Genomic DNA, 19754 nt, shown 5'->3' on the forward strand with positions numbered 1-19754 from the left:
ATGACACAAAATTATTCAGGGTCGTCAAGTCGCAGGAGGAATGTGAACGATTACAGGAGGACCTTGCGAGACTGGGAGAATGGGCGTGCAAGTGGCAGATGAAGTTCAATGTTGACAAGTGCAAAGTGATGCATGTGGGTAAGAGGAACCCGAATTATAGCTACGTCTTGCAAGGTTCCGCGTTAGGAGTTACGGATCAAGAAAGGGATCTGGGTGTCGTCGTCGATGATACGCTGAAACCTTCTGCTCAGTGTGCTGCTGCGGCTAGGAAAGCGAATAGAATGTTGGGTGTTATTAGGAAGGGTATGGAGTCCAGGTGTGCGGATGTTATAATGCCGTTGTATCGCTCCATGGTGCGACCGCACCTGGAGTATTGTGTTCAGTACTGGTCTCCGTATCTCAAAAAAGGTATAGTAGAATTGGAAAAGGTACAGCGAAGGGTGACGAAAATGATAGTGGGGATGGGACGACTTTCCTATGAAGAGAGGCTGAGAAGGCTAGGGCTTTTCAGCTTGGAGAAGAGACGGCTGAGGGGAGATATGATAGAAGTGTATAAAATAATGAGTGGAATGGATCGGGTGGATGTGAAGCGACTGTTCACGCTATCCAAAAATACTAGGACTAGAGGGCATGAGTTGAAGCTACAGTGTGGTAAATTTAAAACGAATCGGAGAAAATTTTTCTTCACCCAACGTGTAATTAGACTCTGGAATTCGTTGCCGGAGAACGTGGTACGGGCGGTTAGCTTGACGGAGTTTAAAAAGGGGTTAGATAGATTCCTAAAGGACAAGTCCATAGACCGCTATTAAATGGACTTGGAAAAATTCCGCATTTTTAGGTATAACTTGTCTGGAATGTTTTTACGTTTGGGGAGCGTGCCAGGTGCCCTTGACCTGGATTGGCCACTGTCGGTGACAGGATGCTGGGCTAGATGGACCTTTGGTCTTTCCCAGTATGGCACTACTTATGTACACTAACCACTAGGCTACTCCTCCACTCATTCCACCAATAAGAGCCAACCTCATCAGTGATGTCACAATGGCTTGATTGCCCGATACTTGGCTCACTTCTGATATTGTGATGTCATAAGGCAAAGGGGGAAAGGGAAATGGGACTTGATATACTGCCTTTCTGAGGTTTTTGCAACTACATTCAAAGCGGTTTACATATATTCAGGTACTTATTTTGTACCAGGGGCAATGGAGGGTTAAGTGACTTGCCCAGAGTCACAAGGCGCTGTAGTGGGAACTGAACCCAGTTCCCCAGAATCAGAGTCTGCTGCCCTATCCACTAGGCTACTCCTCCACTAGCATTGTTCCATGTAGAAGCCTGTCCTTGCAGATCACCAATGCGACCGCGCAGGCTTCTGTTTCTGTGAGTCTGACATCCTGCACATATGTGCAGAACGTTAGACTCACAGAAACAGAAGCCTGCGCGGCTGCATTGCTGATCTGCAAGGGCAGGCTTCTACATGGAATGTTGCTAGTGGAATAACAACATTCCCTGTAAAATCTCAAAATACTAGCAACAGAATCTCAATAGTAGCAGCATTCCATCTCCAATAGGGAGAGGGAAATGGGACTTGATATACTGCCTTTCTGAGGTTTTTGCAACTACATTCAAAGTGGTTTACATATATTCAGGTACTTATTTTGTACCAGGGGCAATGGAGGGTTAAGTGACTTGCCCAGAGTCACAAGGAGCTGCAGTGGGAATTGAACTCAGTTCCCCAGGTTCAGAGTTCACTGCACTAACCACTAGGCTACGCCTCCACTCATTCCACCAATAAGCCAACCTCATCAGTGATGTCACAATGGCTTGATTGCCCGATACTTGGCTCACTTCTGATATTGTGATGTCATAAGGGAAATGGGACTTGATATACCGCCTTTCTGAGGTTTTTGCAACTACATTCAAAGCGGTTTCCATATATTCAGGTACTTATTTTGTACCAGGGGCAATGGAGGGTTAAGTGACTTGCCCAGAGTCACAAGGAGCTGCAGTGGGAATCGAACCCAGTTTCCCAGGATCAAAGTCCGCTGCACTAACCACTAGGCTATCTGACGCTGCCACCTAGTTAAGAAGCGGGAAGGGCTCCTATGCTACCCAATTAGTGCAGGCATGCCTACTCTCTGCTCCCAGACAGGCCTCCTGTGCTGGAAAACAAAACATTTTTCAGCGTCCGGTTAGCGTGTGCTAAGCAGAACTCTACCACGAGATTCCTCAACATGCCCCTCTGCTTTTTTTTTTATCGTGCAGTAGGCCTACTGCCCCCTTAGTAAAAGGGCTCCTAAGACAGTACTAAGCAAAATCTTTAAAAAAAAAAAAAACCCAAAAACCTTACTGGAGCAAAAATAGGCTAGTGCTACCTTATTTGTTGCATTTGTATCTCACATTTTCCCACCTATTTGCAGGCTCAATGTGGCTTACATAGTACTGGAGGTGCGTTTGCAGGGTGTTTCCAAATACAGAGTGATGTTGAGATGAGAAAGTTCACATGGGACAGCCACATAAGGCCGTTGAACAGTGGGAGAGTTGTGTTTTGTGCATTTTGAATTCTAGTGTTATTGTGTTGCAGAGATCAGGCATTTGTTGGGTTGGTAGGGTATGCAGTTACCTTAGACTAACCAGTTTGTTGAGGTATGAGCTTTTGGGCAACTGCGTTTCAAGTACATGGTGCCTCTTATTCTAAAAGGGCCACCACTCTGATTTTACTGCTGCAAGATAACATCACTTTGTCTGGAAATTACACAAGTACTGCCTGCTAATGGATGAAGAAAAGTTTTTTGTGGGCTGTTTAACAGGTTCCTTTATTTCGTATCCTGGTTGGGTGGGCATTAGTTCAGTGGTGTGATCTAAACCAATGTTTTGAAATCCTATGGTGTCTTACACAGCTGTTATTCTTTTTCAGGTTCTTCCTGCTCAAAATCACCTGGGCCTCAACGATGAGAATTATGGCAAGATTCCAGCTGGCAAAGCAGGCCCCAAACAGCCTGCCTTCACTATCCATGTGGATGAGCCTGATGGTGCAAGTCGCAAGAGGCCGGCGGCCCCAAAAAAGACTGTCTCAGATGAGAACCTCATGAGTTTAAATGCAGCAGTAACATTACTGGGAACTAGGAAGCCCTTGGCGCCGCTTGACTGTTCAATGGATTTAAGCTTTGGTATGTCTCCTGCAGTGATGTGCCCTAAGGTAGTTGGCTTTCAAGGCATAAATGACTAAAATATGGGGGGATATTGAATGAGTGCACCAGTCTCTTTGTGGAGGTTTGAGTTGACACTGGAAGGGTCAGTTTAGCAGTGGGGTCATCTAGTGAAACAGTTAATGGTTAATTCATGAGAGAGGACTTATTTTAAAACACAGACCTTATATAGAGTCAGGCAAGCCCTGTTTTTATTTTCTGTGGGTGGAGTTGAGGAAGAGCAGGAGCCTGGATGTCTGATTTAATGGCTTCAGATGAGTACTTTATCCCGTCACAGCTGGTGTAGTACATCAAATGGGTTCTTAGCGCATTTGTTTGCAAAGAAACTATGGACAATCTGTGAATGCTAATCAGTTGTATAGGGAGGAGTAAAAGGGGGAAGATGTCACAGAGCTTCATTTATCCAGCATAGGCGATTTGACAGTGCTTTCTACTTCCATCAGCTTGGCTAGCATGACTGCAGTAGTTTCCAGGTGGGTTATAAGTCCCTCAGGCACCTCTGTACATACATACACACACACACTTGTATCCCGCAAAGTCCTACAAGAGCTGCATGTGAAAGGTAACCTAGGCATTCCCAGGAAGCTACAAAGTTAAAATTGTAAGGAAAAAAAATAGAAAAACAAAATTACATCACTTAGAATAGGTGAAAAATTAGTTTTAAGAGCCACCTTAAATAAAATAAACCAGATTATTCTACCATTTAGCAGACTGGAAAGAAAAAAAAAAACATTTAAAAACAGTCTTGTAAGTTACATGTTTAGGATGTAAGGCGCAGATAAAGAAGGCCAAGAGGGATTACGAAAAAAAGATAGCATTAGAGGCAAAAAAACATAGTAAAAAAAATTTTTCGGTATATTAAAAGCAGGAAGCCGGCAAAAGAATCGGTTGGGCCGGTGGATGACCGAGGGGTAAAAGGGGCGATCAAGGAAGACAAAGACATAGCGGAGAGACTGAATGAATTCTTTGCTTCGGTCTTCACCGAGGAAGATGTGGGTGGGATACCAGTGTCGGCAATGGTATTTCAAACGGACGAGTCGGAGAAACTTACTGACTTCACGGTAAACCTGGAGGACGTAATGGGGCAGTTCGGCAAACTGAAGAGTAGCAAATCTCCTGGACCGGATGGTATTCATCCTAGAGTACTGATAGAACTGAAAAATGAGCTTGCGGAGCTACTGCTAGTGATATGCAACTTATCCTTAAAATCGAGCGTGGTACCGGAAGATTGGAGGGTAACCAATGTAACGCCCATTTTTTAAAAAGTCTCCAGGGGAGATCCGGGAAATTTATAGACCGGTGAGTCTGACGTCGGTGCCGGGGAAAATGGTAGAGGCTATTATTAAAAACAAAATTACAGAGCACATCCGAGGACATGGATTACTGAGACCAAGTCAGCATGGCTTTTGTGTGGGGAAATCTTGCCTGACCAATTTACTTCAATTCTTTGAAGGAGTGAACAAACATGTGGACAAAGGGGAGTCGGTTGATATTGTGTATCTGGATTTTCAAAAGGCGTTTGACAAGGTACCTCATGAAAGGCTACAGAGGAAATTGGGGGGTCATGGGATAGGAGGAAATGTCCTATTGTGGATTAAAAACTGGTTGAAGGATAGGAAACAGAGAGTGGGGTTAAATGGGCAGTATTCACAATGGAGAAGGGTAGTTAGTGGGGTTCCTCAGGGGTCTGTGCTAGGACTGCTGCTTTTGAATATATTTATAAATGATTTAGAGATGGGAATAACTAGTGAGGTAATTAAATTTGCTGATGACACAAAGTTATTCAAAGTTGTTAAATCGCGACAGGATTGTGAAAAATTACAAGAGGACGCCCATTACAAGAATGGGCGTGCAAGTGGCAGATGAAGTTCAATGTTGACAAGTGCAAAGTGATGCATGTGGGTAAGAGGAACCCGAATTATAGCTACGTCTTGCAAGGTTCCGCGTTAGGAGTTACGGATCAAGAAAGGGATCTGGGTGTCGTCGTCGATGATACGCTGAAACCTTCTGCTCAGTGTGCTGCTGCGGCTAGGAAAGCGAATAGAATGTTGGGTGTTATTAGGAAGGGTATGGAGTCCAGGTGTGCGGATGTTATAATGCCGTTGTATCGCTCCATGGTGCGACCGCACCTGGAGTATTGTGTTCAGTACTGGTCTCCGTATCTCAAAAAAGATATAGTAGAATTGGAAAAGGTACAGCGAAGGGTGACGAAAATGATAGTGGGGATGGGACGACTTTCCTATGAAGAGAGGCTGAGAAGGCTAGGGCTTTTCAGCTTGGAGAAGAGACGGCTGAGGGGAGATATGATAGAAGTGTATAAAATAATGAGTGGAATGGATCGGGTGGATGTGAAGCGACTGTTCACGCTATCCAAAAATACTAGGACTAGAGGGCATGAGTTGAAGCTACAGTGTGGTAAATTTAAAACGAATCGGAGAAAATTTTTCTTCACCCAACGTGTAATTAGACTCTGGAATTCGTTGCCGGAGAACGTGGTACGGGCGGTTAGCTTGACTGAGTTTAAAAAGGGGTTAGATAGATTCCTAAAGGACAAGTCCATAGACCGCTATTAAATGGACTTGGAAAAATTCCGCATTTTTAGGTATAACTTGTCTGGAATGTTTTTACGTTTGGGGAGCGTGCCAGGTGCCCTTGACCTGGATTGGCCACTGTCGGTGACAGGATGCTGGGCTAGATGGACCTTTGGTCTTTCCCAGTATGGCACTACTTATGTACTTATGTACTTATGTACCTTACAAGACTGGGAGACTGGGCGGCTAAATGGCAGATGACGTTTAATGTGAGCAAGTGCAAGGTGATGCATGTGGGAAAAAAGAACCCGAATTATAGCTACGTCATGCAAGGTTCCACGTTAGGAGTTACGGACCAAGAAAGGGATCTGGGTGTCGTCGTCGATAACACGCTGAAACCTTCTGCTCAGTGTGCTGCTGCGGCTAGGAAAGCGAATAGAATATTGGGTATTATTAGGAAAGGTATGGAAAACAGGTGTGAGGATGTTATAATGACGTTGTATCGCTCCATGGTGCGACCACACCTTGAGTATTGTGTTCAATTCTGGTCGCCGCATCTCAAGAAAGATATAGTAGAATTGGAAAAGGTGCAGCGAAGGGCGACTAAAATGATAGTGGGGATGGGACGACTTCCCTATGAAGAAAGACTAAGGAGGCTAGGGCTATTCAGCTTGGAGAAGAGACGGCTGAAGAGAGACATGATAGAGGTATATAAAATAATGAGTGGAGTGGAACAGGTGGATGTGAAGCATCCACGCTTTCCAAAAATACTAGGACTAGGGGGCATGCGATTAAACTACAGTGTAGTAAATTTAAAACAAATTGGAGAAAATGTTTCTTCACCCAACATGTAATTAAACTCTGGAATTCATTGCCGGAAAATGTGGTGAAGGCGGTTAGCTTTGCAGAGTTTAAAATGGGGTTGGATGGTTTCCTAAAGGACAAGTCCATAAACTGCTACTAAACGGACCTGGGAAAAATCCACAATTCCAGGAATAACATGTATAGAATGTTTGTACGTTTGGGAAGCTTGCCAGGTGCCCTTGGCCTGGATTGGCTGCTGTCGTGGACAAGATGCTGGGCTCGATGGACCCTTGGTCTTTTCCCAGTATGGCATTACTTATGTAGTAATAATGGAACTCTTTCTTCAACATAAATTAACAAGATCTGTTAAATAGCCTGGTGCTAGCTCATAAAGAATAAGACATATGGCACACAGCTTAAAAACTCGAGTTTTGACTGACTGGGAGCCAATGGAAGACATACCAAGAGGAGCTACAGATTCAAATTTCAGTGACCCACGGATAAGCCTAGCTGCAGTGTTCTGAAACATCTGAAGCCTTTTCAACAGGCTTTCAGAGAAGCCCACAAAAATAGCATTACATAGTGTATTGAGATAATAAAGTTTGGGCTACAGATCCAAAGGTGTTAAAGGTTAGACTTGATCTTATTCTTCTTAGCTTCCTCATTGTAAAAAACCTTTTTGATAATTTTGACTTACATGTTGCTCAAATGACAAATCTTCAGTTTTTCTAGTGGCAATCGCACCATTTGCTACTAAGACTGTTTATTTCAACGTTTTTTGGATCGTGCAAAAAGAACACGTCCAAATAATCTGATAATACAAAGATTAATATGAAATTGAACTCGGCTAAGACAAAATTATACAGTCCATCATCAAACTTTTCCCCCACTTTTCTCCCCACCCCCCTCTCTCTACTCTATAGTCCAACAATTGTTGTAACGATCCAGCAGATTCACCATTCAACTAGTTCCATGTACAATATATTATAAACAAACCCTCTGATAGTTAATAAACACATCCTCAAAATGTCTGACCTTTCTCCCCCTTTGTTCAATCTCCCCTCATACCCACCCTTCCCATTATTATCCATATTTTTCCCCTATCCCCCCTCCCCCCCATCCTATTAGGTATCTATTTCACTAATCACAAGGTGTTGACAATAAGGCTTCTTCCAAGACTGTTTCTTTAAAAGGTTTGAGTTTTGCTAATACAATAAATTTAGTTTTAATCATTTAACTTTAATCTGGCTGCTGGGTAAAAATAAGACTTTTTTTTTTGTTTGTTTTGTTTTTAATTGAATATTCACAGAAGTTTGATCTTGGTCATAATTAATTTTGTGGTGTTCTCTTCAGATTCTCCGATGGTTTTGGATACTTCAGTAACTTCAGTCGTGAAGGAGAAACCAGTCAGTGCTAACGATGTACCAGATTATGCAGAGGACATCCATACGTACCTCAGGGAAATAGAGGTAACTTTTAGCCCTCCTCTTAACATTCCTGCTGATTCTGGACTGGCAGATCTTAGAAGCCTTAGTTACAAACCTATCTATTGGGCTTCTCTCACTTGCATGTGTGGGAGGTAACACTGAACAGCAAGTTACAGCTCCTTCGTGATCCTAGCTTGTAAATGTGATGGATAGTATTGCTCTAAGACCCCCTAGGGCAGTGGTTCCTATATCCACAATGAATATTCATGAGAGAATTGCATGCACTGCCTCCACTGTATGCAAATCTCTTATGAATATTAATAGGGTTTTATTCCCTGTGACTTGGAACAGTGTGGTCAGGATTGCTAGCTTCATTTTTGTCCAATAAACCAGTTAGGCCAGTTTAATGCTACTGAGCTGTATCCCCCAACCAGCAGATGGAGAGAGAACAGACACGTTCTGGTGACATCACTAGCAGGTGCAGCCAGGGCTAGTCGGTATTTCTCTACCTCAGAGGATGGTGGAGATTGGTGCACTTGTGTGTTTTTATTTTGAGGATAGCTGGACTCTTGCAGCACCTGGCTACGGCTGGTGACAGTTGAGTCCTCTGGCTGTGTCTTTTTCCAATTGTTTATTATTTCACCTGTTCTTCCCAACCCAGAGGAATACTCCACGCACTCCAGTAGTTAGGGAGAAACAAAGTGGACGCCACAAAGATATGAGAAAATACTAAGTTTTATTCACTTACCAAGTTAGAAAAACAGACAGCCAGTAATGGTAATGTCTACAAAGCTTTTCTCATGGGAGTGTACACAGGATGCATACAGGTGCAGTCTCAAAGCACATTTCTGCAGAAGTAGGAAATACAATCACTTATATATGGTAAACAACATTGAGTCTATGGGAGACATGTCACTAGGCCTGCCTTTTCCTCAAAAAGAATATAGCTGATCAACATTATTAGGGTGGTCCAGAGCAGCAACATACTGATTAGAATGTTTATTCGCTTGCTTCACAGTCCATGTCACCAGCAACTTTTTACCTTATGCTTACAGGTGCAGATAACTCCAGAAAGCCCCTATCCACGTTCTGTCCTACGCCCCTGGCTGGAACATTTTTGCACTAGGTTCCTCTTTCTGCAAAGCCAGCTTGTCACAAAGTACAATCTCTGGGTCACACAGAGGTTAAGCTTTTAGTTTGAGCTGTTAGCTTCAGGCTTTCAGGACTTTGGTTCAGAGAGGGCCTAGACAGGTTCATTATTATCACAATGTTTTGGTCAATGGTCCCATCACCGGGTGGTTCTGGTGCATCTTTGCACCTCTTGTTTCCTCGAGTTTGCACTTCTTGGCTGGAACCCTTCTGTAGGATCTGTTCCAGCCACTGGGCTTAGGTTATTGTCCTCAATCACATCCCCTTCTTCTGGAGCTTTACAAAAACAGGCTTGAAGGAGACAGCCGCTGCATAACGTTAATAAACCCCCCCCCCCCCCCCCCCCTGGTTTCCTCAGCGACCCTCCAGACCGGTCAAGACGATTAGGTTATGCACACCTACCAGCAGAGGGAGAAGAACACTGAAATTTTAACACTGTGCAAACCCCAAGCAGCCTGTAAATCTGTCTCCAGCAGAGGGTAGACGTGCAGCCTGAGCAGTCAGTCTGGTCTGGTAGACTTAGGGGTTGTTAGGCCTCTTTTGGTTAGCACCCTGTACTTGGACTCTGTGTGCTTCGGAGAATTGGGTCCGGTGGGGCTCAGTTTTTCCCCTTGGGGTGTTACACCCAGTGGCTGGGTCCCTCCCCCTCCTGTGCTTTCCTGAGCAGACAGCCCTGTGCCTCGGCTCCTGTGCTCTTGAGTGCCTTTTGCCCTTGTCAGCTGTCAGCTACTGGGCTTAAAAAAACAAAACAAGAAACTTCAGTTCTTGTTTGGTTTTGGGCTGGCCGGGAGAGCTTCAGTGCAGTTTGTGAGGAGCAGTGAGTGCTGGGTTGTGCAGGGCTCTGCTGCCGCTTGTTTTGCTTTCCTCCTCCCTTTCTCGAGGGGATGTCGTCAGGGGAAACTGTTCCGTTGCCATTTTTGTTTGTGCTGAGGATTAGACGCACCGGGTGCGCAATGCAGGCTCTGTGGGGAGCCAAAGCCGTCTCCCTCTTTGCCTCTGGTGTTATCTGCAGAGGTTCACGTAGCCAGCTCTGTTTCTGCTGAGGCGTTCTCGCATTTGGGTGGTGGAGCGGAAGTTCCGATTTTGGCAGGAACCACCACCATCTTGGATTCTTCCTGCCCTGCAGCATCACCACAGTTCTTGCATGAGCTTATGGGGCAGAATGCAGGCTGGTCTCCTGAGAACGCAGGAGGGATGGGATTTCCTCCTGACTTTATCTGGTCAATGTTCCAGGCGTGGAAGTCAGGATCCCAGCAGTCAGACATTCATAAGGGGGGTAGGTCCCTTAGTAGCGAAGCGGCCACGCCTGGATTGGTAAGAGGACCCTGAGATTTTGTCTGTTAAGCCCTCGGAGGAGGAGTGCAGTGATTTCGGGGACGAAGTTATTTTGGATGCTAGTCAAGAGGAGGAGGGTTCCTTACCAGGTGAGGAGACCTTGGTAGTGAGGATCTTTCATAGAGATGAGTTGTTCAGGTTGTTGCAACACTCAAGTTTGATTCCCTTGAGGCCCCGGTAGGGGAGGTAAAGCAGGTGGACCCGTTAAGGGTATTCATCGGTCCTCCTGTACCTTTCCCATGAATAAAGACCTAAGAGATGATCATGCATGAGTGGTCCTCCCCAGATTCTCCCTGTAGGGTTTCTAGACCCATGGCGAGGCTTTATCCTCTTCCACAGGAGGATAGGGATTCCTTAAAGCCTCCTACAGTGGATGCGGTGGTGACGGCAGTTACTAAGGCCATGGCTATTCCTGTTGAAGGGGAGGCTGCTCTTCGGGATCCCCAAGTTAGGAAGTTGGAATCCTTTGTTAGGTGTAATTTTGATCTCAGCCTTGGCGCTGCAGGCCTTTGTGTATGGGGGTTTAGTTGCTTGTGGCTGAGAAGCTCCTGGATGATCCGACTGTGGACAGATCTTCCTGGGTCCAGGAGCTGGTCAAGCTGGAGATGGGGGTCTTCTTTCTTAGCGGATGCCCTTTATGACTTACTGCGCGTGTCAGCGAAAAATATGGCTCTGGTAGTGGGAGCTCGTCGGGCTCTTTGGCTTCGAGGTTGGGTTGCAGATGCGGCCTCTAAGTCCAAGTTATGTTCTCTTCCCATCAAGGATTCTATGCTCTTTTTGGGGAGAACTGGATAAGTTGGTGCGCGGTCATGGGGATGCTAAGGTTCTGCGCCTGCCAGAGATGTGTCCCAAATTGAGTGGTTGAGGCTGGCGGGGCGTGGTCGTCTTCGGGACTCTTGGCAGTACAGACCGGGTAGGACCAATGGAGCGCCTAGAGGTCAGTTTTTTCAGCGCACTCAGCCCTTTCATGGAGGCTGCCGGGGAGGTCGGGGTGCAGCTTTGGCGGGTTCCATCTCGGAGCGTGCCTCTCAATGAAGGTGTGTGGGTCCAGCCTCTGGTTCGCATGGGTGCTCGTCTTCGTCAGTTTTACCAGAGGTGGACCCAGATCACCTCGGTTCAGTGGGTGCTCGAAGTAGTGTGCGACAGGTATGCCCTAGAGTTTGACAGCCCTCTTCCCGACTTCTTTCTGGTATCTCCGTGATGCTCTTGGCTCAAAGCCATGGCAATTCACCAAACCCTCCTTCGTTTGATCGATCTGGGGGCTGTAGTTCCCGTCCCCATCTTGGAGCGGATGGTGGGTTGTTACTCAATTTTATTTCGTGGTTCCCAAGAAGGAGAGTTCCTTCTGGCCCATTTTAGATCTGATGAAGGTCAGTGGGGTGCCGAAGGTTCCCTCCTTTCGGATGGAGACGTTTGGTTTGGTCATGGTAGTGGTTCAGACAGGAGAGTTCCTCACTTCGTTGGATCTGAGGGAAGCCTATCTACATATTCCCATCTGGGTGGCTCATCAGCGTTTTCTTCGTTTTGCTGTCTTAAGGCAGCATTTTCAATTCTGTGCTCTGCCTTGCCGTACCACAACGGCACCCCGGACCTTTTCCAAGGTTATGGTGGTCGTGGCGGTCAGAAAGCAGGGTGTCTTGGTCCATCCGTATCTTGACGATTGGCTGAGTCGAGCCAAGTCAAGACAGAGTGTGGAGGCGACCGTGCGAGTGGTGAGTTTCTTGGAGTCGCTCGGCTGGGTGGTGAACATGGAGAAGTCGCCTGGTTCTGTCACAGTCCCTGGATTATCTGGGGGTCCGCTTCGACACTGCAAAGGGGTGAGCCTGCCGTCCACTTGGATTGCAAAGATGTAGGTTCTAATTCGTCAGCTTTGCTCCGAGAGACTTCCTTTGGCCTGTTCTTATCTGCAGGTATTGGGACTCATGGCGGCATCGATAGAAGTAGTCCCGTGGGCCAGGGCTCACATGTGACAGTTAACAGTCATCCTGTAGGGTGAGATAAATAATACCTAGGGCAACAGGTACCCACAGATTACTTATACCAAGATTCCCTGATGCATAAGTCTGCCTAACAGACTCACTAGCTCTGTCTAGGGTGAGATACAGGAATCTTGCTTCTGGCACCTCTCCAGGTGTTGGTGTGTAGAGTGAAAAAGAAAGACACAGCTGATAGATATATATATTAGCTTTATTATGGATAAGAAAATAGAAATACTGTGCGCTAGCTTATGCAATAAAAATATCCCTTACTGATATGAGCACTACCGAAAATATATTGTCTAAACTACACTCTGATTATCCTGAGACTAAGTACGGTAATGATTAGAACAGTACAAATGATAACCTAATAATCCTTATGAAACTTATCACATCTTATGCAAAATACACATTAGCAGCTGTCCCTGACCAAGAGCTGACATAAACCAGTCGTACTTAGATAAAACCACTGCCTAACCCCAGACCAGGAAATATATCACTGTGATCTTACCACGCTGTCCTGATGACGGCTTCAGATAAGACCGGAGCAGAATCTCCCCAGACGCTATTTTAGCTGTCTGTGTCTTATGTAGTGCAGGTCTTTATCAGCAAACACGTAGGTTCCCGTCACTCCTTTGGTTATCAGAGCCAATATCTCTGCCACAGGTATTTGCACCAGGATGCAGGTCACGAGGTTGGTATCATACAAAGTCTCTGGCTCCCCCGAGCCTTGCTGGATTTCTCAGGTCTTCTTACCAGTTGCCCCTCTTCCAAGGGTCTCCGACTCACTAACTTCTGTTCCCGCTTTCCCTGTACCTCTCGGTCAGGTGACTGTAGGAACCAATCATGATCTTGTCCAGTTCAGTACATGGGCAAGAAGAGTTCTTTGTTTTGTGACCTTGGAGAATGGTAACTTCTGGAGCCATGTCTGCCTCCCTACTCCGTTCTCAGGGTGATAGAAGGGGGTGTTTAGAACACAGACTGTCCTTGGCTTTAGCAAGCCTGTCAGTGATTTTCCACAAGCTGAAGCTGGATGTTGCAGCAGCCATCTTATTATACCAAGATGTCATAGGCTTGTATAGGCCAAGACCAGCTTAGGCTAGATCACAGGGAAATACCCCTAAAATCCCTTCTGGATCGCTGGTCTCCTCAGACACAAGACTTGGAGGAGAGACTCCCTTTGCCGGCGGCTGCCCGCCTCAGCCTTCAGTGGTGGCTCCACACACCGAATCTGGAGAAGGGCATTCCCTTGGATTCTCCGGAATGGATTGTTCTCACCACGGATGCCAGTCTGGGGGGCCCATTGTCTCGGACAGGTAGTTCAGGGCCGTTGGAGGAGGCTGGATGGTCCAAATCGTCTAGAAATGCGGGCTATGCATTTGGCCCTGCAGGCCTTTCAGTATCTTAGTGGCAAGGCTGTCCCGAGTCTTGTCCGACAATGCCATGGCCGTCGCATATGTCAATCAAGGGGGTATGAGGAGTCGGGCAGTCGCCGAGGAAGCAGCAGAGTTAATGCGCTGGGCAGAGGTGCATCTGCAGAATCTCTCAGCAGGTTACGTGGCTGGCGTGGACAACGTGAGCGCCGATTTTCTGAGCAGACACATGTTGGATCCCACTTTGGGATGAATACCATCCGGTCCAGGAGATTTGCTACTCTTCAGTCTGTAGAACTGCCCCATTACGTCCTCCAGGTTTATAGAGAATTCATTAAGTTTCTCCAACTCGTCAGCTTCAAATACCATTTCTGGCACCGGTATCCCACCCAAATCTTCCTTGGTGAAGACCAAAACAAAGAATTTAATCTCTCCGCTACGGCTTTGTCTTCCCTGATCGCCCCTTTTAACTCCTCAGTCATCTAGCGGTCCAACCAATTCTTTTGCCGGCTTCTTGCTTTTAATATACCTAAAAAAAAATGTACTATGTGTTTTTGGCTCCAACATAATCTTTTTTTCGAAGTCCCTCTTAGCCTTCCTTATACGCACTTTGCATTTGACTTGATATTCCTTATGCTGTTTCTCATTATTTTCAGTCGGTTCCTTCTTCCATTTTCTGAAGGATTTTCTTTTAGCTCTAATAGCTTCCTTCACCTCACTTTTTAACCACACCAGCTGTCGTTGGGTCTTCCATCCTCCTTTTTTTAATACGTGGACTATATTTGGCCTGGGCTTCCAGGATGGTGTGTGTTGAACAGCATGCACGCCTGATGTAAATTTTTGACCCTTGCAGTCGCTCCTCTCTCCCACCCCCACCGTTCTCATTTTATCATAGTCTCCTTTTTTAAAGTTAAACGCTAACGTATTTGATTTCCTATGTATACTTCAAAACTAATATCAAATCCGATCATATTATGATCACTGTTATCAAGCGGCCCCAGCACCATTACCTCGCGCTCCACTAAGGACTAGGTCTAGAATTTTTCCTTCTTTCGTTGGCTCCTGTACCAGCGGCATCATAAAGCTGTCCTTGATTTCATCAAGGAATTTTACCTCCCTAGCGTGCTCTGATGTTGCATTTACCCAGTTAATATCAGAGTAATTGAATCACCCATTATTATTATGTTGCCAGTTTGTTAGCCTCCCTAATTTCCTTTAACATTTCTGCATCCGTCTGTTCATCCTGGCCAGGTGGAGAGTAGTACACTATCACTGTCCTTTTCCCCTTTACACATGGCATTTCAATCCATAGAGATTCCAAGATGTGTTTTGTTTCCTGCAGAATTTTCAATCTAATTGATTCAAGGCTCTCCCTAATATACTATGCTACCCCTCCACCAATTTGATCCACCTATCACTTCGATATAATTTATACCCCGGTATGACAGTGTCCCACTGGTTATTCTCCTTCCACTAGGTCTCAGATGCCTATTATATCTAATTTTTCATTTAGTGCAATATATTCTAACTCTCCCATCTTATTTCTTAGGCTCCTGGCATTCGCATATAGATATTTCAAAGTATGTTTGTTCCTATTTACATCATGCTTAGTACTTTGACAGTATTAATTTGCAATCTTTTGTCTGTTTTTTATTTTTATTTAAGGACACCTGATCTACTATAGTCTGTTTTGCAACCTCACTATCAGGATACCCTATATTCCCTGCTCTATCTCCTTTTTAAATGCTGATGCCAGCAGCCTGGTCCCACCCTGGTTAGGGTGGAGACCATCCTTTCGGAATAGGATCTTCTGGGAGAACCTTTCCTATACATCAGGCCATTCGGGATAATCAGGCTCAGTGGGATGTGCTGGAATCTCCCTTTCGTCCAGCCAAGTCCATGGTTTGCCTTTACCCAGTTCTGGGTGCTGACAGGTCCCTTCTAAAGGTGCTGGTGTTGACGCGGTGGTCTCGGCAGTCACCAAGCGCAATATGGTTCCAGTAGACGGTGGCACAGCTCTTCAGGATGTCCAGGATCAGAGGTTGGACACTCTCTCCTCGAGCAGTTTTGATGTCTCGTCTTTGGCTGTGCAGGCAGCCATCTGGGGCTCCTTGGTGGCCAGATCCTGCTTCCTCTGGGCCAAAAGTCTTGGATAGGACTTCGGATGATCTGTCTATAAAAGGCAGAAGTGGCGAAGATTGAGATAGGGTCTGCCTTCTCAGCTGATGCCTTGTATGATTTGCTGAGCATTTCCTCTAAGCCCATTGCTTTGGGGGTTGCAGCCCACCGCCCCCTTTGGTGCAGGGTTGGTCGGCGGATGTGGCCTCCAAATCTAAGTTGTTGTTTGGTTTTGGTTTTTGTTTTTTTTTTCTTCAGGGGTTCCTTTTTGTTTGGAGAGGAATTGGCTAAGTTGGTCCATAGTCTGGGTGATAGCACGGTCCCTTGCTTCCTGGAAGATAGGCCTTGGTTGGGGTTCCCTGACAGGGACGGGTGCGTGACTTTTGCTGTTTTTGGTACGGCCACGGGGCTTGGGCCCAGAGGTCTAGGTTTTTTTTTTTTTCAAGAGGATGCAGTCCTTTTGGGGCTCTTGCTGTGGGCGACAGGACTCAGGCGCCTCTTTCCAGTCCTCTGACCGTCCTTCCCAATGAAGGTGCTTGGGCCTCTCCTCTGATTCCTGTGGGAGCTCGGCTGTCAGTTTTGTCATGGGTGTTGGAGGTTATTCAAGATGGGTACACCTTAGAATTTCTGTGGCCTCTTTCAGCTGTTCTGGAGTCTCCCTGCCGGTCTCGCCTCAAGGCAGGAGCAGTCCGGGACACTCCAGTGAGACTTTTGGATCTTCAGGCTATTTGCCCAGTTCCTCCCTCAGAAGTCAGGCAGGGTCATTACTCCATTTACTTTGTGGTTCCAAAAAAGGAGGGTTTCTTTAGTTCAATATTAGATCTCAAGGCGGTCAATCGTGCCCTCAAGTCACCAGTTTTCAGATGGAGACCCTCTAGTCAGTGATTGTCGTGATACGGTCGGGAGAGTTTCTGATGGCGTCGGACCTCACAGAGGCTTATTTGCACATTACAATCAACCCTATTCACCAAAGGTTCCTTTGGTTTATGATTCTCGGCCAGCACTTCCCGTTTTGAGCACTTTCCTTTGGCCTGGCCATGGCTCCTCGCATGCTCACCAAGGTCATGGTAGTGGTTGCAGCAGCGCTCAGGAAGGAGGGCATCTTGGTGCATCCATACCTGGATGACTGACTAATCCGGGCAAAGTTATATCAGGAAGGTAGTTTTTTTTTTCTCTTTCCTGCTTTGTTAGTCATATACTGAATCTATAGCCAGGGCTCCTGTTGGCTCTCTAGAGTCAGTTCTCAGTCTCCACCTGCTGGAAGGAGTGCATAACCCACCAGTCCAATCCTGGGCTTGTCTGGAGGGACTAAAGGAAAGCAAATTAGCAGGTAATACCCAATTGCTCCGTTGCTGTGGTGCCCTGACTGTTAATCTGTTCCTCTTGCCTCCAGCTTACACATGTCAAACCCTGTTTTTGTAAAATTCTAGAATCCCTCCACTTTAGGCTATATACCACCCACCCACACACACACCAAATTCTTTATCCTCCTCCCATCTGCCTGCTTGAACCAGCTCCTTCAGACCCTGCTAGGGGACTTTTTTTTTTTAACTGACAAATCCTCTCCCCCCCCTCCACGAATGACTTTCTTTCTCTCCTCTTCGACACTTAAAATCTTACCCAGCATGTCCATGCTCCCACACACAAATGGCTGTATGCTTGATTCTTGTTTTCTCCCTTCCGCAAGTCCTTCTCACTACACGTCTCATCCCTCCCTCTCCTCTGGCTGAATATTTCCCTGTCATGGAAAATGCTGATCCCTTCTAGCTTACGGCTTGGCTCTTGAGTGGCAACACTGTGGCATAAGGGCTATCTAGCGAGGGTGATGGAAGGAGAACCTAGGCTCCTTGGTGTACATGAGGATCTGGAGGACGTTTGATACCCAGAAGGCAGGTATCACCATGATACTCTAGTTTTGCAGGGTTTGGCTGGGGTTCTTTGGAGCCTCCTTGAAAGATCTTTTGCTTAATACAGCTGGACCCCTCACAGGAGCTGGAGTACCTCTGTGCATTTTGTTGTCATAAGAACATATGAGTAGCCATACTGGGTCAGACCAATGGTCCATCTAGCCCAGTATCCTGTTTTCCAAACAGTGGCCGTACCAGGCAGAAACCCAAATTGTGGCAACATTCCATGTAGAACCCTAAAGAATAGCAAGATCCTGGAATCCCAAAGAGTGACAAGATTCCATGCAGAATCTGAGTAGCAACACTCCATACTACAAATCCCAGGGCAAGCAGTTGCTTCCCATATCTCTCTCAATAGCAGGCTATGAACTTTTCCTCCAGGAATTTGTCCAAACCTTTTTTACACTCGTACACTAACCGCTATTACCACATCCTCGTCAAAGAGTTTAGCTATTCATTGAGTGAAAAAATATTTCCTCCGGTTTGTTTTTAAAGTATTTCCATGTAACTTAAGTGTCCCCTAGTCTTTGTACTTTTGGAACGAGTAAAAAATTGATTTACTTGTCGTTTTTCACCAGTCAGGCTTTTGTAGACCTTGATCGTATCTCCCCTCGTCCATCTCTTTTCCAAGCTGAAGAGCCCTAACCTCTTTAGCGTTTCCTCATATGAGAGGAGTTCTTTTTTGAACTTTTTCTAATTCGGCTATATCTTTTTAAAGATACGGCGACCAGAACTGAACGCAATACTCAAGGTGGGATGCAGCATGGAGCGATACAAAGGCATAGTATTTTCGTTCTTATTCACCATCCCCTTGATTGTAACCTGAATGCATGGTGTGCATGTACAGTCGGGGCTAGAAAATTTCCAGGTGCTTCAAATTTGACACTTGGTACCTCTGCTTGGTACTTGCCACTGGCCTGAGTCTTGATGAGGTCATGTGATCAGGGCTGTTCATCTGCACAAAGGCTATGTGTGTGTTGTGGGGGGGGGGGGGTTCATCCTCTATATGTGTTGGAGGAGGGAGAGACTCCCCCGCCCCCTTTCGATGACACAAGGTTGTGCGTTCTGCTGGAGCGGATTATCAAAATAGAGGGCTGTGGAGGGGAAAGGGAAGGAGGAGACGCTGGCACATGGAGGACTTCAGGAAGAGGGATGGCCCAATAAAAAAACCTTGTATATTGGGGGTGTCACAGTTTGTAAAACACATAGCCTGCACATGTTATGTATGAAAATACAGTAATTCTCTTGGACCTGGGTGCTGAGATAGCTGGGACTTCTCAAGCCTTGTCTGACCTGTGGCACAAAAAAACTGGGCCCTGGTATTGGCCCTTGGATGGTTTAGGTCCAGGTCATCACTTTTGAAAGAAAGAAAAGTGAAATTCAACCTTTTTTCTTTAGTATAATCAACTTTTGGTTACTATGTTAATCCACTTGGGACCATAAGAGAAAAGGCGAAAACTATAGGTCTATAGGTGAGATCTTGTATTGAAATGCTTGTCCTATATTTCCATATTTGAGGCTGTTGTCATGAAGCGCAATCCAAAAGCCAGCTAGTTTTTTTTAACATCCTGGTTTTCCTTCTGTCACTTTACTAGGTTGCCTGCAAGCCCAAAGTGGGCTACATGAAGAAGCAACCGGACATAACTAACAGTATGAGAGCCATCTTGATCGATTGGCTGGTGGAGGTTGGTGAGGAGTACCAGCTGCAGAGTGAGACGCTGTATCTGGCTGTGAATTACATTGATCGCTTCCTCTCGTCTATGTCTGTGCTGAGAGGGAAACTTCAGCTCGTGGGCACCGCCGCAATGCTGCTGGCCTCGTAAGTAGAAGGCTGGGAAATGGGCTTGGTCTTCCCTGAAAACCCAACTGCTAGAAAAGGAATTTTCTTCTACTGTAGGGTTTTGGCCTGCAGAGCTAACCTTTGTCTTCAT

The 19754-nt window shown here is 46.0% G+C and overlaps 1 protein-coding gene across 1 annotated transcript in view; it reads left to right on the top strand.

Moving 5' to 3' along the window:
• Nucleotides 1-19754, top strand: part of CCNA2 (cyclin A2) — a 42711-nt gene that overhangs the window by 1894 nt on the left and 21063 nt on the right. The window contains exons 2-4 of the mRNA XM_030191778.1: nt 2912-3164; nt 7892-8007; nt 19419-19642. Of these exons, the coding sequence (XP_030047638.1) occupies nt 2912-3164; nt 7892-8007; nt 19419-19642 (593 nt within the window). The remainder of the gene's footprint in view (nt 1-2911; nt 3165-7891; nt 8008-19418; nt 19643-19754) is intronic.

The sequence above is a fragment of the Microcaecilia unicolor genome, chromosome 2 (genome assembly GCF_901765095.1).
Source record: "Microcaecilia unicolor chromosome 2, aMicUni1.1, whole genome shotgun sequence".
Classification (NCBI taxonomy): Eukaryota; Metazoa; Chordata; class Amphibia; order Gymnophiona; family Siphonopidae; genus Microcaecilia; species Microcaecilia unicolor.